Source organism: Antrostomus carolinensis, unplaced genomic scaffold (genome assembly GCF_000700745.2).
Source record: "Antrostomus carolinensis isolate BGI_N321 unplaced genomic scaffold, ASM70074v2 scaffold1812, whole genome shotgun sequence".
Taxonomy (NCBI): domain Eukaryota; kingdom Metazoa; phylum Chordata; class Aves; order Caprimulgiformes; family Caprimulgidae; genus Antrostomus; species Antrostomus carolinensis.
In genome coordinates, this window is record NW_010298727.1 from 53,175 (window position 1) to 76,822 (window position 23,648).

The 23,648-nt window shown below is 37.5% G+C and overlaps 1 protein-coding gene across 1 annotated transcript in view; it reads left to right on the forward strand.

The window, feature by feature from the left end:
* The window catches only part of EML4 (EMAP like 4), a gene marked incomplete at its 5' end in the record, with an annotated part of 75,666 nt that overhangs the window by 32,758 nt on the left and 19,260 nt on the right, over positions 1 to 23,648 (forward strand). The window contains 11 exons of the mRNA XM_029083630.1: positions 4,790 to 4,913; positions 9,992 to 10,141; positions 11,618 to 11,687; positions 13,046 to 13,156; positions 15,527 to 15,622; positions 17,709 to 17,843; positions 18,069 to 18,204; positions 19,962 to 20,113; positions 21,825 to 21,950; positions 22,069 to 22,200; positions 22,820 to 22,887. Of these exons, the coding sequence (XP_028939463.1) occupies positions 4,790 to 4,913; positions 9,992 to 10,141; positions 11,618 to 11,687; positions 13,046 to 13,156; positions 15,527 to 15,622; positions 17,709 to 17,843; positions 18,069 to 18,204; positions 19,962 to 20,113; positions 21,825 to 21,950; positions 22,069 to 22,200; positions 22,820 to 22,887 (1,300 nt within the window). The remainder of the gene's footprint in view (positions 1 to 4,789; positions 4,914 to 9,991; positions 10,142 to 11,617; positions 11,688 to 13,045; positions 13,157 to 15,526; positions 15,623 to 17,708; positions 17,844 to 18,068; positions 18,205 to 19,961; positions 20,114 to 21,824; positions 21,951 to 22,068; positions 22,201 to 22,819; positions 22,888 to 23,648) is intronic.

Consider the following 23,648-nt stretch of genomic DNA (forward strand, 5'->3'; position numbering starts at 1 on the left):
AAAGTGAAGGCTAGGAGGAGTAAGGGCATGATCACTGTTTTCATGCTTACCTGATGCTGAAGTTAACAGCCATGTTGTCACATGCACAAAGAGTAAACAACCTGGCCATGCTTTATTGTCATCTGCAAGTTGACAATTATTAGGACAATTATTGGCAACCAGCTATTAGGAGGAGGTTGGTTTTGGATGCTATTCAGAAATCAGCAGAGCACGTTTGTGTGTATCCCAGACTGCCAAGTCTCTGCTGTCCAAAGTGATTGCAGCAGTACCCTGATCAGAGTCAGAACCAGAGTGATGCAGACAGAGAGAGGGCACTGGGGGGGTGTGTTGTGCATCTGTGGGGCTGGGCAAGGCTTGATGTTTTTCCAGCTCATTACATGGGTTTGCAGAGCCTCATGGCTGATCAGCACTCAAATTCACCTTTAGGTGGGCCCTTGGAAAGTTGCTGGGCTCTGTCTTTATGTCACTCTTCCTGAGTGATGTTTTGTGTCCCTTCAACTGACTGGGACCACACCGTAGTCAGATCGAGTGTTTCTGTATCTTTGGGGCTGTGTTAATAATTTCTCCAGACCTCTGGGGATCCCACAGAGCTGACACCTGCATGGAGTTTGCTTGGGTTCAGAGGGCTCCCATGGGAGGCTAGTAAGCCTGAGCCTATCCTGGGAGCAAGAATTGGGAGTGCTGATCCTGTGTCCCCTGGCACTTGTGTAAAGAGATTGTTGAGGCTCCAGAGGTGAATTATTGTGGAGCCAAGCAGAATCTGGCAAGGACTGTGAATTAGAGCTCAAAGCTTCACAAAAGCAGCTACAGCTGTTCCCGGTGAAGAGCTGGCCCCTGAAGCCAGAGTGCTGCATCCACGTGATGCTGCCTTTTGTAGCAGCCCTGGGCCTGAGCTATTCCTTTTTGTGTGGCATGGATAATCCACAGCACCTGGGTGTGCTATCTACAGTGCTTCAACTGTACTTCTAGGTTGGTTTGATCTATATTTGAAAGGATTTATAGGATGTCTGCAGTTGCAGATTAATTAACTTAGCAAGCACCAGTGTCCTTTCAGGTATCTCCTCCTGCCCCTTCCTCCCTGCCCCTCAAATGCTTCTGCACAGTGAGTAGTGGGGTCTGAAATTCTCTTTATATGGGCTGGAGAATTGGTGAGGATTTTTTGTTTGTTGGTTTGTTTTTTTTTTCCCCTAATCTTTTTTAAACTTCTGAATTTATCTCCCTTATACCTCTTTACCTACATACCTGTTATGAGATGATCAAGGCTCTTTTCTTCCAAAAGATCGAGTGAGCGAATAAAAATATTGATATATTGTTTTGTACCTGGAAATAGTGAGAATGCTGGAAAGGAACAGATAGTCTAATGCTCCTGAGCATTCAGTTGAGCCAGTGTGCCCTGAAAGAGTTAAATCACTGGTTTTCTTAACTTGCAAATACAAGAATTTGGCCTCAGGCAATTAGTTGCTCTTTGAGAATGGTTTTGTTGATATACTGCCATCCTCTCTAGTATTTCAAAAGATTTTTACATTAATATTATATCTGCCCTACAGGTTATTCTGACAAAAGGAAATGTACAGTCTTAAACAAAAATCTTTCAGTGGGTTGTCGTCTTCCCCCCCCCCACCCCGATCCTTCCTCTTCTGTAGGGATAGGCCTAATCAAGTTACACCTAGGCTGTGTCTCTCTCACAAGTGTGTTAAATATGTATCTTCAAAGGTAATCTTGAATAACATACAGCTAGTTAATAAAAGCAGAAAACTTTTCTTTCCTTAATGGGTAAGTTCAGAGAGCTAATTTGTATCTGAATGCCCTGCAGATAATCTTTTCCCTGAGCTCCAGGAGAGACTCTTCTCTTCTGGCCATAGACCTGACTGAATTCCTCTTGGACTTTTCATTTCTCTTATTTGCAGAATCTGACAGGTACAACTGCATCCATCCCTATGAATTTTAGCTGCAGCTTGTCTCCACTATTCTAGGCAGTAATGGGACATCTGATCCAAAAATTGTGATGTCATTTTGCACTGATCTTGTGGAGGAGTAACCCCAGGCACCAGTACAGGTTGGGGGTTGACCTGCTGGAAAGCAGTCCTGCAGAGAAGGACCTGGGAGTACTGGTGATGACCAGTTGACCATGAGCCAAACATGTGCCCTTGTGGCCAAGAAGGCCAATGGTGTCCTGGGGTGCATGAAGAGGAGTGTGACCAGCAGGTCGAGGGAGATTCTCCCTCCCATCTACTCTGCCCTGGTGAGGCTGCATCTGGGGTATTGTGTCCAGTTCTGGGCCCCCCAGTTCAAGAGAGACAGGGAACTTCTGGAGAGAGCCCAAGGGAGAGCTACAAATGTGATTAAGTAGCTGGAGCATCTTTCTTGTGAGGAAAGACTGAGAGAGTTGGGTCTGTTTAGCCTAGAGAAGAGAAGACTAAGAGGGGACCTTATTAATATTTATAAATATCTAAAGGGCAGGTGTCAATAGGATGGGGCCAGACTCTTCAGTGGTGGCAGCAATAGGACAAGGGGCAACAGACACAAGCTGGAATACAGGAGGTTCCACTTAAACATGAAGAGAAAGTTCTTTACTGTGAGGGTGACAGAGCACTGGAACAGGCTGCCCAGAGAGGCTGTGGAGTCTCCTTCTCTGGAAATGTTCCAGACCCACGTGGATGCAGCCCTGTGCAACCTGCTCCAGGTGAACCTGCTTTGGCAGGGGGGTTGGACAAGATGGTCTCCAGTGGTCTTTTCCAACCCCTACCATTCTGTGATTCTGTGAAACTAGTAATAACATCTATCTTTAGCTTCTTTCAGCAATGAAATTAAGCAATGCACATTTGGTGAAGTAACTATGGTTTCTAGTTTAGCTACTGGAAAGTGATTTTCTTTGATCTGAGGAAAGTTTTCTACTTCTACTTTCTGTGAGTCCATCCACTTGTTGTCAGTGGATGGACTCGTAGGGTTCTCATTCAAAGGAGCTGTATTTGTTCGTAGAAAGAAGTGGGACAACTGTTTTTCATCTTCTTGGTATTTGTTCCTTTGATAATAGACTTAAATGGCCCAACTTCTGTTGTACTAATATTCTAAATAAGGAAAAACTTTTATGTGTGTGTTTGTTTTACATTGCTCTATTATTATGATTTCTGTTCAGGAATTATTTTCTGAGCCTGTGTTTTTGCACTAGCTTTCAGTTGTATTTGGACTGTCGTAGAAAAATTCCCTCCTCTTGCCTCCATCACAGAGTAAACCTGCAATTAGGATCAAAAGTGGCACAAAATTCAAGTAAAATTAATTCTTAGTCTCAGAAGGTTCACTTGAGCATGCTAAAAGTGGGAAAGGAGTCACACTAATCATATCTTTTAAGTCTGGGAACTTGGTAAATTTGATAAACTGTGATCTCTTTCATCAAACATTTTTTTTAAAAAACATTAAGAGGAAAAAAACAAAAGTTTTTGACAAATTAAGCCATATGTGTTGTGAAATCTTCAAAGTGACTGTCATGCACGTAGTAGAATTCCTTTAACTAGCTTATATTCGGGTACATGGATTCATTGACCTAGTTAATTTTGAGCAATGATGTGACAAGTGATGTTAAAACCAACGCAAGCTCACAAGTAATTCTTTCTCTGGCTAGGAGTTACTGAATTTATTATCGGGTTTGGTCACCATAGATTTTTCCTGTATGTGTCAGTGCTGTCCAGGTCGTTGGTGTGTGCTGGAATTGTCACTGCTGTATTCAAAGTGAGTGCTTTCCGGTGTTTTCAGAGCTGGGGTGGTATTCCACAGAATTGCACCCAATTCTGCTAAAATCCTCTATGATCAGAAATAATTCTTTTAAATAACCTAGAATATTCACCACATTTTTTCATTAGACTGATTATTGCTGCTCTTCTATCTTATCTAGCTGTAGAAGACAGACAAGAATTCATTTCAAACTTTGTGCAAGTCTGCTTTATTATCTTTGGTGGATAAAATTACTTACAGCTTTTTCCTCTCTCATTTTCTTCTGACTGCAGTAAGACAGAGTATGTTTCTGCAGTCTGTATAGTAGGTGTATTTTAAATTCAGAGAAGCATAGAGACCCTGGCTTAAGGTTGATCTTGCTCACAACTTTATTTCTCCATCTTTGCATCTTCTAAAATGTTTCTGTAAGCAAGGGACTATTTTGGAGTCTAGATACCTCACAAAATTAAGTGAAGACAAATACCAAGTCCTGTACCTGGGAGAAGTAAGAGCCCTTGCAGGGATACAAGCTGGGGACAGAGGGGCTGCAGGGAGCAGCTCTGCGGTGCGGGAAAGGCCCTGAACTCCTATCAGACATCCAGGCACCAAGAAGTTGTACCATCTCCATCCTTGGAGGTTTTGAAGACTGTACTGGATAAAACCTTGAACAACCCAGTGTGACCTCATGGCTGAGCCTGCTTTGAGCCAGAGTTTGAACTTAAAGACTCCTGAGGTCCCCTTCAACCTGAAATACCTTTATCCTGTGATTCTGTGACTACTTATTCAATTTCAGATTTTAATTGGAAGTTTACCTTTGTTATTTAATTTGCATGTCTAAAATGTTACATGCTCAGTCTGTTCTGTCACAAATTCAACTAACACTTACTGTGTGTGTGTGTGTATTTTAGTGTTTGGTTTAAAAATAAATTAATAAAATCTGGACCTTTACCAAGCTCACATTTAAAAAATAATTGTTATATCCCGAGTGTTATTTGCATCCCCGTGCTTATTACTGATTTCTTTTGTGCTTATTTCTTGTGTAAACTTGCCATATGATTAATACTCTTTTTTGTTTTAACAGAGGGAGAATATATCAAGATGTTCATGCGGGGTCGACCAATCACAATGTTCATTCCTTCTGATGTAGAAAACTATGATGATATTAGGACAGAGCTGCCTCCTGAAAAGCTAAAACTGGAGTGGGTGTATCCTTGATGTCAGTAACTACTTGTGGTTCCCTTTTTGTCTTGTCTTGCATTTATTTTTTTCCCCGTTTAGAATCTGGTCATGTGTCTTCTCTGTTCAAAGGTAAAAATTACTTTTAAGAGGGGAAAAAAAAGTTCAATTTAAAATAACAATTTAAATGGTTTGTAGCTGCTTTATAGTACAGCTTTGAGCTGCAAAATATATAGGCATACAAAAGTTGTACTTTTTCTTTGTTTTGCTGTTGAAACTGATTGCAATTTGTTTTTAGTGTGAAAGTAAATATCTTTGGAGAGTTACTGAGTTTGAAAAATCTCCCCTTCTTCCCCCCCCCCACTGTATTAATGTAGGCTTTGCATTCAGGAACATTGTTAGTTTTCAGTCTCTGTTCATTTTTATGAGGTTTTAGAACTATGGAAGATCTTGAATAAGATCCATAATTTCTTGTTGTCCTTACCTATCGAGTGCGGATTGCAGAAGCAGCCATCCACAAGGTTCTTTGTGCTACTTCTGTGTTTCAGCTCATATGTGGCTGAAAACAATTCTCCAGACTGAGTAGATCAGACATTAAATTCATTATGAGATGTGCTTCTGCACACCTTTGGGTCTTCCTGTCATGCCTCTATATCTGCAAATCCTTCCAGTAAGCTGTGGTTGTATACATTTCTTAGTGCTTCAGTAAATTAACATGTCTAGGCAGCACTTGAGTTGGTGTAATCATCTCAAGTTTGATCCTTCTGATGTTGCTGAAAGCAAGAAGATTTTAGGAACGTTGACAATACACTGTCATCTGTGAGGATATGTACATACAGAGGCTGCCCGTACCTAAGGCCATGCCTTCTTACTCTATTTAGGAAAGAAGATTTCTCTATTATTTTTCCTGCCTTTATTAACTAATAGATGTTTAAAACAGATAATGTTGGGTACTTGGTTATGAAGAGCAGCTGTGGAGCTCATGTCCTCTTAACTTTTCAGTGAGACTGTAGAAGGTTAGATCATAAAGGGGGAGAGTTTTGGATTAGAAGTCTAGCTGGAAGGAAAACGGAGCTCTTATTCATGCTTTGCAAAGCTGTGGTGCCCAGCTTTCCTACTGTCACAGCGCTTGGGTGCTGATACTGGCACTCCTATGACTGTGAAGTGAATTGTGTCAGTCACTGATCTGGCTGAAATGTAATCTTTTTTTGTGGAGTTAACTTTCATCAGGATCAACTCATTAATTTGATTTGCCCCACCAGCATGCAAAGGCTAGAACTGACATACTGGAGGAAGATCAGATCTACTTTTTCAGCAGCAATGAGGAGTTTGGACTGATGAAAACTGATCATGAAATCACACCCTCAGTTAAGGAGGTGCAAATCCTACTGTGGACACATTTACTTAATGTGCAAGGACCTTAAGTTCAGGTTAAACCAGTTTCAAGCTGAGAGCTAATTAAAGTGCAATAAATCTAGTCTAAACAGTCTGTCCGTATGTTTTTAGGATCTGTTTAAGGAAATGTCATCTTAAATGAGACCAGTATGAGTGTAGGGTATCTTTTGGATACAATGGTGAAGAAAACAATGAGGAAAAGGCAGCGGCAGCAAGATTTATGAGAGCTTAATACTGTTCTCTATGAAGTTTCACAAAACTACTCTTCCATTTTTGGAGACAGGAAGATACAGCAGAAGCAGCAGATCTTCTACCTCATGCACAGGTTTAGCAAGGGAAGGAAATCTGCAAGCCAGCCATGGCTTCCAAATATGATGGCAAACTGAAGGCTGTGCACCATATTAAAAAGGCATGGGGACAGTGTTTCATGGAATGTTTTAGTAATGTCAGTGTTTTGCTACTGAGAGGTCAATTGAATGTTGAATTGTTTAATCTATAATTTTTTGTTTGAATGCCTCTAATTCTCCTGACTTCTAAATGATTGTTTATAATTGAGTTTTCCTTTGATATTACTGTTCTAGAACATGCTGATCAATTATGAACAAGTTCAAAGCAAGAACAGAAGGGTTCTTGGGGTGGGTGTTTTGTTTGGGTTTTTTTGGTGGTTAGTTGGTTGGTTTGGGAAGGGGATGACCTTTTTGGATGAACTGTGTCCTGCAGGTGTATTTAACTACTGATACCCCGTACTGTAGATTCAACAGAACACACTTAGCTTTTGTCTGCCCTGCAGATTACTGTCAAATGAAGAAATACCTGTGCTGCTTGGCAAGATAAAGTAGCTTGTGGGGAAGTGTGGGCTGTTGACTGTGTCTGGTTCCTGAGTGATTTCATTTAAGTTTAATAATTTAGTTTGAGTATCCCTGCTTTGTAGTGCTATCTTTCCTACTGTACTTCAGAACTGGTGAAAGTGTATCCGGTATTCCTAGTAATAGCAAAATGGGCTTATTTAGCAGCTACAGCGGTCACAGTCAGTGCTGCTGTTGACAGTCAGTGACTTTATAGTCTATAGTAGCTCAGTTTCTGCAGGGTGTTTTTGACTCCATTTTATAAGACTGTTTTTAGCACTGGTGCTCTTCTTTCTAAGAATAATTGAAGTCAGCGGTAAATATACTATTGAATTCTGGTGTACAGTGGATCACTTTTCATGAGGGCTATTCTTAGGCAATTAAAAAAAAAACCAAAACCCCAAAACTAAAAACTGTTAAGCATATCAAATGTTGTGACAACACAATTACAAGTCCTGGTAATTGGTGAGAAACATCCACAGTGTAGAGGCAACTATCTCTGAATTTGCCTGATTGAAACATCAGTCTCATGGAAAGATTAACATTGAAATTTAGTGGAAATCAAGCATCAAAGTTTTATCACTCTTTTTCTGCAAAGGGAGATGGTCAGTTATTGTATTAATATATTTGCTTCTTTGTTCCGAGTGTGTGGAGAAGGAAAGAACTGCCATGGAACAACAACACCTCTTGCTTTCTCTCAGTAGTCTGGGATGGAGAAAGAAGAAAGCAAAAAAATTCTCCCACAAAACAGGTTTTTCCTTTACATACTATGAAAAAACACGCTCCTAGAAAATCCAGACCCTCTTTGGTGCTTTATTATGTTGGAGGGCTAAAGGAAAGGAATGGACTGAGAAAACATAATCATTTTTTGCAGCCTTAGGAATGCCAGAGCTCAATGGTGGGTGCCAAAATATTTATCCTTAGCTTTGCATAGTAAAATTCTGCTGTGGAAAGGTGTGTTTGCATAAATCAATAATGCTTTTCTAGGATGAATGTTCAGAGATGTCAATCTTAATAAATCCTTATCAATACACTTCCTATTGTATACAGCAGATTAACAAGATCTGCCTTTCTCCTGTGAGAAGGTATTTAGAATAGTGTTCTTCATGCTTCAGGATAGAAAAAATATTTTCATTGGTTTGTAGCCCATCAGTTCTGAAAGTTCAGTGGTCTGGTTGTTTTGTTTTGGTTTGTTATAAAAGGCCATTCTGGAGTTTCTTTTTGTTCCATCACTGTTCAAAAGAAGAACAAAGAGGAAAATTTAGTGGGAAAGTAAATAGTGATGAAGGAGAAACAGAGGCATCCTTTTTTTTCTGCCCTCATCATTGTATTGTACTGACATTTCTCTTGAAATCATTTGCTAGGCAAGCCAGTGAATAATCATTGCTTCAGAGGAGTCATTGTGTTCTTCTGTAATAAACAGAAGACAGCAAGATATGAATCTGTTTTAGTTTCTGTACTCTTAAGAGATGTAATTGATAACTGAATGCAGTGTCTGTCTTAGTACTATTGTTTAGTTACAGCCTGTGTTTAATTTTGCAAATGTTCCTGTGATACAGCAGTCCCATAGTTTGATGGGACTGCAGAAGAGGAAAGGTAGTGTGGTGGGGGATTTTTGGGGGTGGGGCATGGCATTAGAAGGGGCGTGGAAGTATTTTTGTTACAAAGGTAGTCATTTTCCAAGAAGAATACAGACCAAGCTGTCAGTTTAGATGTCAGTTTAGATAATCCCAAACTTGGACTACTGCACCTGCTTTTGTTTATGAGAAAGGGCCAGCTTCATCCAGCCAGCTTTCTCCATGTGGGTCTTTGACTTCCTTTTATTTATCTGATTAACCAGGTTCTAATGCTGGAATCCTTTAGCTAAAATTGTTTAATGTATTTCCCATATTTTCCTTGCTGTTGCAGGTGTGTTAGTTGGCACTGAAGTGGGGAGCTCTCTGAAATGCAGGATGTAAGAGGAAAACTGTATTTTTGAGGCTACAGGGCTACTGTTAAAGTCTGAGTTTTGATGCTAATTGTACATAATGACCCTGGGAACTGAAAAACAGACACATTAATAATCTAGATGAAGAAAATTGCACCTGTTTCAAAGAAATAAAAAGTTATACACATGCTAGCCAAAGCTGGTTTGCAGTGTGTAAAAACTTCTGACTGTCATTAGGAGTCATGCAGGTTTCCTACAAAAATCACCCCTTTTATATATTTTGGGTAGATTTGGATAGAATACTTTTTACTGTGTCAGTTCCTTTTGAGTTTTGTTTGTTTTAAAAATACTCTAAAACAGTCTAAAGAAATATTTCCTGAACTTGGCAGCTGCTGTGCAGAAGCTTGCCTTTTTCTGAAGTGCATTAGGAATTTTCACAGGCTTGTTTTAAAAGGCCAAATGGAAATAATACTCGGGTGCCCGCGGTGCAGATGCACAGTTCTGTTGCTGTAAAAAACGTTAAACCAGTACAGTGAGTCCTGCTGTTACCTAATGAAACTTCACATGAAGGTTTTTTATAAAATGACAACATGGTATTTGTTTTACCTCAGTGTGCCTTAGATTTTTTTTTTTTTTTTTTTTTTTTTTACATCAATGAGCATCACTTTTTAAGGGATTTGGTTTTCTGAAGTCCAGTTTTATAGGGTTCATTTTGTTTTGTTTTTTTTTTTTAAACTATGTTACTGAAATTGTGGTATAGTTCTAGAGGAAAATCATAAAGGGCATTTGCTGACATGAGAGCTCCTGAGGAATCCTTTTTGTGAGTTATTTTGGTGGGGGTTTTTTGGTTTGTTTGGGGGGGGTTTTGTTGTTGTTGTTTGTTTTTTTTTCTGGTATACAGTGATTGTGAAAACCTTGACTTTAAAAAATATATGTATAGATATGGGTATCGTGGAAGAGATTGTCGAGCCAATGTTTACCTCCTTCCTACCGGAGAAATTGTATATTTCATAGCATCAGTGGTGGTACTATTTAACTATGAGGAGAGAACTCAGCGACACTACTTGGGTCATACAGACTGCGTTAAATGGTTAGTATGTAACATTTGCATGTAAGTATGTGTGTAATAATGCAGAAATGTATTTTTTATTCTCTCCTACTGTATGTTTGAGCTTATTAATACTGTGATAATTGTAATTATTTTCTGTTTCATCAGTTCCAGTAGATTTCACTGTAGAAAACACTGCACAAATGAACGGTGCTAGAGCAGTCCACACTAGCTTAAGGTTTCTGGCTTAAATGTAAAACAACAGGTTACATAAACAATCTAAAGAGTACCAGATTAGAGAAAGGATCTTTGCATAAGTTATTCTAAATAGATGTCCCAGAAGTTAAAAATGTTGTGAGCCTAATTCTAAATCAGTGATTTACAGGCAGTATGGCAAAGGTATAGTCTTAAAGGAGAATTAGAAAACCAAATGGAAGACTGAGTGGTAGTTTTATCATTTTTTAATAGATGCCCCATCCAAGTATTAAGACTGTCTGGGAAATCAAAAAGGTGTTTGCAAAGCAAACCAGAGAAGCAGGGAAATTGAAGCTAGCATCATTGTGGGTGCTAAGGCCGTTGCTGACTTTTCATTGTTAGTCTGAAGAGCAGTGCACGTGTAATGGTGAACATAAGCTCCCTACTGTACCTGAATGGAGAAGAGTTGCCATCCAAATCTCTTCTCTCCTGGCTGTGCTTTGATAACTGTAATTGCTTCTTGTGGGAGAGGAATGCTCTCAGTCTTGTGTTCTTCATTTTTGTTCAGAAAAATAGACTGAATTGTAAATGTTTTTGGTGTCCATCATTCTGGCCTCTTCACGCTCCGCCTTCCTTCTCCTTTCCCATTTCAATGGCTTTCTTAATCTTTGTAATTTTTCAGAGAAAGCAAATAAGAAGGTCGGTCAAAAAAATCACTAGGACTAAGAGGATGTGTACTCTGAAGTCTGTTTTTTCACATCAGCTCCAGAGCAAAAGCAGATTTTTACTTAAACTAGTAGTGCACCATACTGGAGAGCTTCATTAGCACAATTACATCAGTAACTTATTTCAAGTGGCAGTAATCCCCGACTCCTGGATGCACAAGACCTTAGCCAGCTTTTTAGCTGTTTTTTTTTCCCCAAGTCCATGCTATCCATTTGTTTAGGCATAAAATATGCTGCAGTGTTTATAAATATGGCACATAACTACATGTAGGAAGTTCATCATGAGAAGATGTATATTTTGGTACAGCTCCCAATATAGTGAAACCTGAGATTTGTCAGAGCACATGTGGAGGTGGCTCTTCTGGCACTCCTGGTTGTGTGCCAGCAGGCATCACAAGAGCCTGATCAAGCCATCAGTAGTACAGTGTGTCATGAAACAGTCTGATGAAAAACATTCAAGCTGTCCATTACAAGTGGGATTTAGGATCATAAGTGTCTTCATGGGCTTCTGTTGAGAAAGAAAAAAAAAATTACAAAAAACCTCTCAGTTTTGAAGACCTATGACAGCAAAAGCAAGTCATATTTCTGTCTGTCTTAGTCTTGCAGTTCATCCAGACAAAATTAGAATTGCAACAGGACAGTTAGCTGGAGTGGATAAAGATGGAAGGGTAAGTAATAGAGCTGTTGAGCAGTAGTATCTTGTTTTGAAAATCAGGAAAAAGTGGGGTTTTTTAATCTCATCATCACTTTCTGTTTGCAGTTTATTTTATGTACTGCATTTACTGAGATATTTTGTTGTTTCTAAGGTAACAGCCTACACCTCTAGCAAAAGACAGTAACAACTAAGCACTCGGCCATATATAAAAAAAGAGCAGAAGCTCATAAATTCCTTTATCTGTGACACAGGAAACTAAATTTTAATTCTGCAAGCAAATGTGAAGCTTGTAATTGATTTGTAAGGCCAAATCATTTCTGCCACATTTCTTTCAATAAGTTTTCTCCCAGAGGATAAAAAGTCCCCAGTTCTGAGTCAGTGTACTTTTAAGGAAGAGGAAACTTTCATAGAAGAGGAAACCAGCTATTGGAATTCATGGAAGGTGTGTCAAGCTTTCCTACAAACTTGCTCATTTAAGAGCAAGGGCATTTAAATGCTCTTGTCCCTGGCTGTTGGCAAACTGTCAGAATTTGAGTAATTGTATTATCTTAATGAAGTTATAGACAGAAGAAAAAAAAAGGAGAAAAAAAAAAGACACATAGTATGAGGCGTAGAAGCACGTTACATATAAACCTTATTCAGATGTTCAACTTAATTTCTTAGATTGTATAAGAAACTGATGTGGGTTTTTTTGTATAGATATTGTTATGATTTCCACTGAACATTTTTTTTACTCTTGTTAGGGCTGGTTGGTTTGTTTTTCCATCAGTGGGATGATTTATTGTGATTTTTCTATGGTGAATGCTGTCCTTAAGCCAACTTAATTCCCACTTTATTTGTGATGGCTTCACATTTATGAAGCTAAGCTGCTTTGAGATAGTATTGTAAGAAATATAACTATGGAGATTTTCATTGAGTGGTTGGTGATGGTTAGGGGACTTGGTGTACCAGGGTTTTCGGTTTTGTTTCCTTCTTTATATGTTAAAAAAACTAAGTTTGATCATTATTTTCAGTTGTTGCATAAGATTGCTAGGTCTGGGGTCTGAAATGCAAGATGACTCTTCTGTTATTTGTTCAATGACTTAAATTGGGCTAAGGTTTATTTTCACAACTACCAAATGCCACCATACTTAATTTCTTGCCTCAACGGCACTGCTGCCATGTTTGTAGCGCAGACATAGGGAGCAAGATAGTCTTGACTCTCACCTCTTGAGCTTCAAGATACTATCCAGCGGCATCATTAGCACAAGTCATCCTGCATTTTGGTCTGCAGTTTGTAATTCAGGTAGCATCTGCTTAACAAAACTTAACAGCTTCATGCGATACTTTCAGTGTTGATGACACTGTTTGTCCCATTGCTTTTTCACGCAGCCTCTGCAGCCCCATGTTAGAGTATGGGACTCGGTGAGCCTGGTGACACTGCAGGTTATTGGCCTTGGGACTTTTGAACGTGGAGTGGGGTGTTTGGATTTTTCAAAAGCGGTAAGATGGTGCAATTACTTGGTGTGTTAAATAGTGTATCCAATGCTATGTAAATGGAAAGGAAATGTCTGGAGATTTTTGTATGTGGTTGTCTAGGATCCATTTTGGTATTAAAAGTGTGTCAGTAAAGCTTATGTATACTTTATAAAACCAGCTGACAGTGAGCTAGCTGGAAAAACAGGAAATTGCACGTGTAAAATTGCAGTAACAAACTGGCACAGTGAATAAAATAGCAGGCAAGAAAAGCCTTAACTAGAAATTGAAGTCTCTGCTGGGTTTGGTGGTTTGGTTTTGGTTGTGAGGGGCTTGTTTTTTTGTTTGGATGTTAAAAACAAGTTTGTCAGTGAGGTTCATGAAGACAAACTTTAAAGAGTACTGATAGAAAGGGTAACTTTTCTGCGTGCACAGCTGGAGTAGATTTTTATCCACCCACAGGAAAAAATAATAATAAAAAAACATTATCTTGTGCTATTTTTTCCTGAGGAATAATCTGTTTGATTTGTGCTTCTACTTTTACATAGGGGAAAAAAAAATAAAAAAAAAAATAGAAGACTTCTTATTGGACTTACAGAATTTATCAGAAAAATCAGTAGCAAATGGAGATGTGCTACTTGTCATTGATAAAGTTCTTATTTCAAAACTGGCAATAAGTTTAATTTCTGTAAAATACGTGTCTATTTTAGTCTTTAAGCTACCTTTGTATTTTTGCCAAAGCACTAAGACATATCAGACCTCCTGAAAACCCAGGCTGTGATTCTTGCATCCCAGCAAGAAGTATTAGTATATGTGAAAACCAAAAAATGCAGAAAAAGAATGTCTGCTGTATTTTGCTAATAGAGGAAGAGATTCACAGGACAGCTGAGGTGGGAAGGGAGGTCTGGATAGACCTCCTTCTCACAGCAGGCTCAACCAGAGCAGGCTGTTCAAGTCTGTGGTCCAGCTGGGTCTCTCCAAGGATGGAGACTCAAGCATTTCACTGGGGGACATATTGGAAAGAAATGTTGCTAAGTTTGATATATCTAGGTTTTATCGTTCAATTTTTTTTTATTTTTTTACAACTAGAGGGTAGCATGAATAAAACAGAATAATGTGAGAGGAATACTGTCATTCCTGTCATTCTAACAAACCAATAAACTTTTAAACTCAACTATTTTTTTTTTTCAGGGTGAACAAATAGACGTTCTATCATTTTAAAAACAGAAGAAAAAAAAAACTACTAAGGAATTTTTGAGGACTAGATTTTAGATTTAATATTAGTTTGTTTTGCAGCTGAAACTGATTCTGGTACTTTATTACAGTCTTGTGATTCCTCACTAGACTGAAACAGTGAATGTGCAGTATCTAGAACTGTCTTTTTACCACATAATTCCGTTAACCCACGCAAGGGCTGCGTATATTGCCAATGCTGGCTTCAGGGTTTGTTTCCACTTAATAGTTGGCATGTATATTTGCATATTGCTGCTCATAATAGTATTTGGGAATAAAAATTTCAGCCAACTCTATTTTCATAATTTGTTGGACAATGCAGTTGAACTGAAAGAATCCACTTTAAAATAAATAAGGCTTCCTCCAAATCTTTCTACACATGTCCTTGAAACACCTGGTTTATGCACATATATGTTGCTGTGACTAAGTAAGTTTTTGTTCTAAGATTTTCCATCTGCTATTTTAATTCCATACAGCCGTATTTACCATTTTGTTGTAAAATTGTTCAAAATAAGCTGTTTCAATTATTTAATACTGTAGATGCCAGTCTTTCTGCTCTGTAAGCATCATTTTATTCAGAAAGTGTTACCTTTGCTGCAGTTTTACCAACTACAGGGTGAAACTGCTGGTGCTTAATGCTTCCTGAGGAAAAAATGAGATCTGCTTAAAAAAATTGTTAATGTGGAGTTGGGTGTATGTAATGGTGACATTTAAGAAAAAATCTCAAGCGGAGCTGTGTGCCTGTCCTCTGAGACCAGAGGAAAATAAAAATATTTACAGAACAGAAAAGGGATAAACCTCTTTGCTATTAGCATGATACTGCAAACAAGAAAGCAAAAAAAAAAAAAGATAAAAACAATAAAAAGACAAAAACAACGAAAAATAAAAGGGAAAGATTTGCTTTTAAAGCTTTTCTACAATATTATTTGAAGCATGGTTTTTTTTTTTTTTTTTTGTGAGATTATGCAAAAATCTAGGTCTTTAAGAGAAAATATGTCTTTAAGAGAAAAGGCCAGATATATCAAGCTTATATTTACTTTAAAAGGACTTGCTTATTTATATTTGTACTTTTGTGTTTTTTTTCCAAATACTACTTTCCTGGCTTGTTTCTAAATGGAATATGATAGTACTTTGTCAGGACTTCTTTTTTTCTTTTTCTTTCAGGATTCTGGTACTCATTTGTGTGTAATTGATGACTCTAATGAGCATATGCTTACTGTATGGGATTGGCAGAGGAAATCAAAAATAGCAGAAATAAAGGTAATTATTGCACGAATTAATATTCTGAAATGCAAGTGGTTTTATTCCCATACATACAACAGTTTGTGAGACACACATTTGATCTTACTTGGAAACTGCAACTGTGCAATACTGCTGGCTTGTGTAAAGGCACAAAAAAAAAAAAGTATTCTTAACTTGTATATTGGAAGGGTTTTGAATACTGGAGCACTTATAGTTACATTTTACTCATCCCTAAGAGCCAATCTAAATAAAGCAATTCTCTGATATTTTCATAATTTAAAAAAAAAAAAAAATCCTGATAACTTTAAGAAACTGATCAGTCTATAGTTTATTTAAAAGAACCTCTATAGACATTCCTTAATTTCATTTTTGTCTGAACTGAATTCCAGACATTGAATCTCAGTACGTGTCTCTTCTCCTTTGAAGTCCATTAGTACTTTTGTAGATTGCAATCTTGTCTGCTTTCCTGTTTCTTTCGTAACCTTCTAAATTTCTAATGGCTGAGAAGTGTTCAAAGGTGTTGTGTTTAATGTTCGTGTAAAGTTAATTCCACTAGAAATACCCAATCGAATAATATGCTGTTGAAGTCATATTTGGAGACATCTTGCTTTGCATTATACAGTTATCAGGCAAGGAATATTACATGGATGTGGAACTGAGTATTTCTGAATTTGTTTTAGTTGAGTCAGAAAGTGGAATACTCTACAAGCATATATGTATTTACAAACTTGCCATTTCAAGTAACAAGATCAGGTTGGTTTGACCCATTTTCTTTAAATCATGTTGACCAATACTAATTATATTTGATTCTGTAAGTTTTAATGTAATTCTAAGTCAGTATTTTCATTTCCTTGCTGATATTTATTGTGAAGCTATTTGGCATATGCTTTGTATTTCCCATTTTACTGACATTGTGCTTTGACTCTTTTCATTCTCCAGGGAGTTCCATGGTGTCTCAGAACTAAAAATAATTTGTAAGGGAGTTGCCCTTTCAGTACTTATTCACATTTACAATTTGATCTTGCAGTATCTTTAGCACCTTCCACAATAGGTGGTGTGAGCAGAGTTTCATCCCTTGAGCTAGAATTCAAAATGGAAGCTTTTTCTCAGCTGAATTCAATTAGATTTTTCAGTCTTTGGTTTCCGTATGATTTATAGAGCAGATCAGCTCATCTGGAGGAGACTGTGTGTGAGAAACATCATTCAATAAATATGGCCATCAACAAAAAATGAAACTTGAGCCAAAAATGGTGAAGTAGGGAAGGGTACTCCCACACGTGCTGATTCAGCAGCACTTTTATGTATACTCCTTTAAAGCATGGGCTTAAATCTCATAGAAGGGAACTCATTGATGCATTGACTTAAATGTTTTATAGAGTCGTTGCCTCCAGGAGATTGTCTTTGAACGCAGTTTGGTTGAATATACATTAGAAGCTAGACAAATGACTAGTTAGTTCGTTATGTTTGTAAAATCTATTGGTAAAGGATTAAATACTCAGAGGTGTTAGCAATTCAGTAACAGTATCTGCAGCCAGTAAAAATACAAAGGTGGGACCCTGTGTTTCAGAGTTTTAAGTTATGCAGACTTCTTTTTTTTTCTTCCTGAGGAGGAAAGGAGATGAAGAAAGGAATTTCTATAGAATTTCAGAAAGTTGAATGATGGCTATAATCCTACTGTGTTACCATTATCTCAATTGCCTCTGTTGCAGCTTTGTTATCCAGAATAGCGAAGTGGTCTGTGTAAAAACTAAGCAGGGTTTTCAATCCAAAAATGTATCTTTTCTACATCATTCACTTTCCATGGCAGAAGTCTTAGCTATTCCAGAGAGAAGAAACTTTTGTTATTTAAAAAGTGAATGTAAAACCCTAACTTTTCCACTGAAGTTTTACAAAGATCTCTTATGAATGTAAAAAATCAATATATATAAAGTGATATGTGCAGTCGTTAACACAGTTGATGTAGCACAGAGCATTTACAGATTCTTTCAAGCGTACAATGAGCTGTCTAGTTCCTCATATCTCTGTTCTGAAACTTGAGATTTTACATGTGTTTCTAGTAGTTAATGTCCCATCTGAATAAATATTATTTCTGTTATTATTTCAGACTACAAATGAAGTTGTTCTTGCTGTAGAATTCCATCCAACCGATGCAAATACCATAATAACATGTGGCAAATCTCATATATTTTTCTGGACCTGGAGTGGCAATTCATTATCAAGGAAGCAAGGGATATTTGGGGTAAGAATGTCCTGATATCAGGTCAGTTTTAAATCAATGGAATTATCTGCTCATGCTTTCTCTAATTTTCCTCTGTTGTCACCACGTACTGTTTGAGCAGAGAGATAAACAAAAGATGTTAAATTCTGCTTTACGTGTATGCAGGGTGTATGGGTGTGGATATGTTATGCTAATTACGTAAAGAGTACAAACAATGATCCCTTTCTTTTGCTTCTTTTGTTTCAGAAATATGAAAAACCCAAATTTGTTCAATGTTTGGCTTTTTTGGGAAACGGTGATGTGCTCACTGGAGACTCAGGTGGGATAATACTTATATGGGGCAAAACTACTGTAGAATCTACTCCAGGAAAAGGACCTAAAGGTAGGATACATTCACTGTTAATCACAGATTTTAGATAGTCTGTAGAAGATAAACATAAAGGATTGCATTAGAAAAGGAATAGGGAAACAGGCCTGACTAAAGGTGCACACTTCCTATTATTGACTGGTGGTACTAAACTCCTTCAAGTCTCAAGACTGTGCCTGAAGTGAATGAAAACTACCTTACCTAAATGTATTGCATTTAAAAAATGTGCAGTTAATCAGCTTTCCTTTCATCCTGTGATTTGCTCAGTTAGAGGATTCTGCAGTCTGCCTTTGCCTCTTAAGGCTTATGTTGTACCGTGCTTAGTTTCAGAGGAATACCATTAAGTGTTGAAGCTGATGTTAAAAGGACTTGTTTGTGAGGGAGAAATGTAACGTAGCTGTACCAGTTACGCAAATAACAGTATCTGGTTTAGCAGATACTCAAGCCTTGCCTGGAAAATATACTTGAAACTCTATCTTATTTGAAATTTTGGTTGAACTTACTCTGTAGGTCAAAGCTTTTGTAAAAAAGAAAGGAAAATGATTTGTTACACAACATACACAGACCTGGCACAGTTGAGCCCTAGGGTCACTTACAAACTCAAGGATAATTTATTTTACTTGGCAGCTCTTTCAAATACTCTGGTTTAAATTGGTGCGCCAGGAAAACTTTAATGTAAAAAGTAAAGTTCTAAATGGTATGTCTGTTTTGTAGGTAAATCTTTTTCTTGTCTTTCAAGATACCTACAACGGAAAAGTAATTTAACAAATTATCTGATGTTTAATTTTGAAGTTCTTGTGCAAAAATAACCTTTCCCGTTATGATCTTAAAAGATACTGAATAGAAATTTATTTACATTGGCTTAATTAAATATGGGATCTTTTAGTTGGTTTATCATATTAGATTGGTCACAGGTCTTTATCTCAAACTCTTTTTCACAATGTGGAGGCATATTAACTTGAACCATAGGCAGAGTCGGTGAGGTTAAGCTGCTATTTATTTGGGTGGTGTTTTAGGCTTTTTCTGAGGTTGCTACTTGAAAATATGCAAGTCTCAAAGCACCAGAGTCTTGCTTTTTTAAAAATAAACTTTCCTACAGCAGTTCTTTTGACATAAAGACCCAATTAGGATGCAAAAGGCTTCCTTTGCTACCTTTGCTGTTTAATTTTCTCATCTCTCTTTCATTCTGCCTAGTGTTTTCCTTTGGGTAGACTGCTATATGATCGATGCCAAATGCTGGGTATGCTATTTTTAAGTGAGGCAACATCCAGCATTAGATATTAGGTTCATGCATTCTGGAAACTTTGCTATAAATAATTTGCTTTTTATTCCTGTAAGACGGTAGACAACAAGTCTTTTTGAGTTTCTTTTAATAAAATAATTTCAGTTCTTTTCTAGTAATTACTTGCTAAATATTTGTTGACTCCAAAGTACAATTTCTCTTGCATCTGGATAAACTATGTTCCCCTGGATAGCAGAAAAATGAAAGCATTCTGCAAATAGTTCTTGTTCTTGCCTTCACAAGTTGTAGGACAAATGAATCTCAAAAAAGTTTCTATTCAGAAAGGCAAGCCCTTTGTTTTATCTTTTTATCCTGTAAGAAAACACTACCACCTTGTGTTTGCAGTACTAATGCAATCTTAATAGCCTGACAGTCCAAATGTCATTACTTATTATATACTGTTTCTTTATTCTTCTGCCAAAAGGCACAGCTTCCTGTAAACCCCAGCTGAAAAAACGAGTTCTTTATTATTTTTCTTTTGTGCATGTAGGAGTGTATCAGATAAGCAGACAAATCAAAGCTCACGATGGCAGTGTGTTCACACTCTGTCAAATGAGGAACGGGATGCTGCTAACTGGAGGTGGGAAAGACCGAAAGATCATCCTGTGGGATCATGATTTGAATCCTGAAAGGGAAATTGAGGTAAGGCAGCAAGAGTGACAAAGAAATTGCCTTGAGCAAGGTATTGACTAGCAGGACAGAGCCTTCCCTACTCTTTGGAGGGCCAGTAGTTAGGATTATAGACTATCTTCTGGTTGCTCTCTCCTTCTCTCGAGACATTCAAGACCCATCTGGATGCATTCCTCTGTGACCTACTGTAGGTGATCCTGCTCTGGCAGAGGGGTTGGACTAGATGATCTTTTGAGGTCCCTTCCAATCCCTAATGTCCTGTGATTCTATGTGCTGTCGTTTTAAGTGGATGACAATGTATTATTATGAAATTGTTTAAATTTTCAGCCTATAAATGAGCCTATATGAGGCTTCAGTTCTCTGTTTTAAGTTGAAAAGAAATTCTAAGATTTTTCTTTCCTCCAAGCCTTTTCTTAGTTTCTTTTATTCTTCCATTTTTTTGAGGATATTCTTTAGCATCACCTGTGTTTTTGTTAAGTTTGCATGTCTGGAGCAAGACAGTGTTGCCGGGATTTGTGGCTTTTAATAGAGTTTTTGACATAAGGCAAACAATCAGTAGCATATATATGGGTATTCTGTGAGCATTAATGATTAATGAGCTATGTTGAGGAACTTCTTTTAACTTTATCCTAAAACAGGTGTTTAGTGAATACATATGTCTTTGTGATTTGGCTACATGACAATGCTAGGTAAATGGGGATGAACTGGAAAAAAATTGTACATTCTGGATTTTAAAATATTCACCTTTTTTTCTGTCAATAAGATAACCTCTTGAAATAATGTGTTCTTAAACAGTTTTAATAATGGTTTACTCCACTTACCTACTGTCCATTTATAGCAGCATTTTTTCCTTAAAGAGTATGTTTAGTTCCATCTAGAGTTTATCACCTTGAATGTAATGTTGACCTTTAGATAATATGGCTGAGAATAAGTAAGCATTAACTATCATACACAACTCTGAGGCTTAAGTAACGCACCCTATTCATATCAGTGTCTTTGTTTTCCTTTTGTTAATAAAATTAAAGCTAATTTTTTATGTTGAGAAACGTTACCAGAACCCTGACACACAACTTTTTGAGTATTTGCATTGATTTTCTCTCTTGTGTGGCTAATATTAAAGTTAGCATATTTTCTAAAGGTAGATCATTTAGAAAACCAAGCAAGTGGACAGTGTAAAATAAAGCAGTGTATTAGAATTCAAGCATGCAATAAGCAAACTCAGTAAAATTCGGAGTCATTGCTGACATAAGGCATATGAACATTTACTTAAGGCTAATCAGGAAGCGTTAAGAAATTCAGGAAGCATTTACTGTGTGCTACAAGATTTTTCCTACTTTTCACAAAGTGTTTTGAAAAGTAAACAGTAACTATGTATTATTCCTGTCCTTACATGATGAGTTATAAAGTTGTGGAATGCATTTGTTTAGTGTATTTGACACTTAAAAATCCGTGTAATTTAATTTGTAATTTTTTTCTGCTGAGACTTATTAAAATGGCATAATTGTGACTGTTTTAGAGTGCAATCGTCTGGTATGCCTGTACTAAATAAATAAACGAGATAGGTTTCAGGTCAAGTCCTGATGCAGTGTATACATGATTAGGTTGTTCCTTTTCACTGGGAGAACTGCAGTTCTGGTACTGTCGTTGTGCACTACTTATGGCCTTTGAAAATAAGCGCCTGTCAAGATCCCTGATGTGGCTTTACAGATGTTTCTTTTCCTAGGTTCCTGACCAGTATGGAACCATCAGAGCAGTAGCAGAAGGAAAAGCAGATCAATTTTTAGTGGGTACTTCACGAAACTTTGTGTTGCGAGGAACATTTAATGATGGTTTCCTAGTAGAGGTACAGGTGAGCACAAATACTTTTAAACTATAACCCAAAAATGTAAAGGCTTTCCCTGCTGGTGTGTTATCTTAAGAGAGTCTTTATTTTATTCATTGTTAAATTGTATGCATTTTCTTTCCAGGGACATACAGATGAACTCTGGGGACTGGCATCCCATCCTTTCAAAGACTTATTTTTAACATGTGCCCAAGATAGGCAAGTCTGTATGTGGAACTCTGTGGACCACACACTGGAATGGACCAGGCTGCTAGATGTATGTCAACCCTTTAACATTAAATATAAAGTTGGAAAATAGGAAAAAGCATTAATTTTCTAACACACCCTTGTCCCATGTTGTTGCAAGACAAGCAAAAATCCTGTAGTTACATCATTGAAAACATTGAAAATTAGGAATTTTTTATTAACTTAACCAGGCTCTTCAGACACTGTAATCTGATTATCATCTGATGCCATTCTAAGAATCCAAGTCATATAAAACTCAAAGTCCTTTATTATTTTTAGAGTTTCAACTTTCTTCCCAATTATTCAAACAATTCAAAGAGAATATCATACAAATGCGAGAGGTTTGGCTTTGGAAGTCCTTCCTCACTGTCATTGTTCATCTCATATTTTGGATAATGCTGTCCTAATATCCAACCAAAATTATCTTTTCACAGAGAAATTTAGGCTTTTTACTTGCAAGAAGGTTGTGTAATCCCTTTCACTGATACATTAAAAGAAGATCCATCTGAGGATTACAAGCACGCTGCTAACAAGTTCTTTTTCACCGTGCTAGTCCACTTCAGGCTTTTAGAGTTCCTCGGGTACAAGGAGAGGTGTTTGACCATAAGGAAATGGGCGGGTGAATGACGTGTCTGTGCCTCTCCGTTCAGGAACCCGGGCACTGTGCTGACTTCCATCCCAGTGGAGCAGTGGTTGCGATAGGAACACACTCGGGCAGGTAAACGCTTTTCAATTGAATTATGACAGTTTAAAGGAGGCAATTTGATACTATGCATCTTGCACGCTGGAATTCATATATCATTTGGTTTTTATTCTTTTTGCTTGAGGTTAAGTAGCCTAAAAAAGTTGGAGGAAGGGGACAGGTCTATCTTAGTTGGGTTAGATGAAGACAGAAGGATTGATTGTTGTTAGGCTGTTCTGTTTTTTAACTACTCTTTCATGAAAGCCCAAATGTTGATTTTTTTACACATATATTTTTTTTGGGGGGGAAAGGGGGGAGTTTCCATGAGCACTCCATAGTGGCTTTACCAAGTATCATATATTTTAATATTGTGTGTGTGTGACATTAGTTTATAAGACAGGTACAAATCTTTGTCCTTCCCAAATCAAACACACTTGCAACCTTCTAAATTGACATGAAAAGGCAAGTGAACAGGATAATATTTTGAAGTTTGTGTAAGACAGAGTTCAACATGGCATATTACTGCAATGAAGTGCTACTGAGCTTTTCACTTTCATTCTTAAAATGGCTGCTTATTTGAAAGCTATCAAAACATGAGCCAAATCCTATAACTCAGGCTTCTTTCAGTGGTGGAAAAAAGTTGTTTTAACTCATATCCAAACTTTGGCTTGGTATCATCTCCCAAGGAATAAGTCAGTGGATTTTTAGCAAGTAACAAAAGAAAAAAATGGGATATTCATAGCACTAGAAAGGTGAGGGGAGCAGATAGTAAATATACTGGCATTTTTATTCTGTTT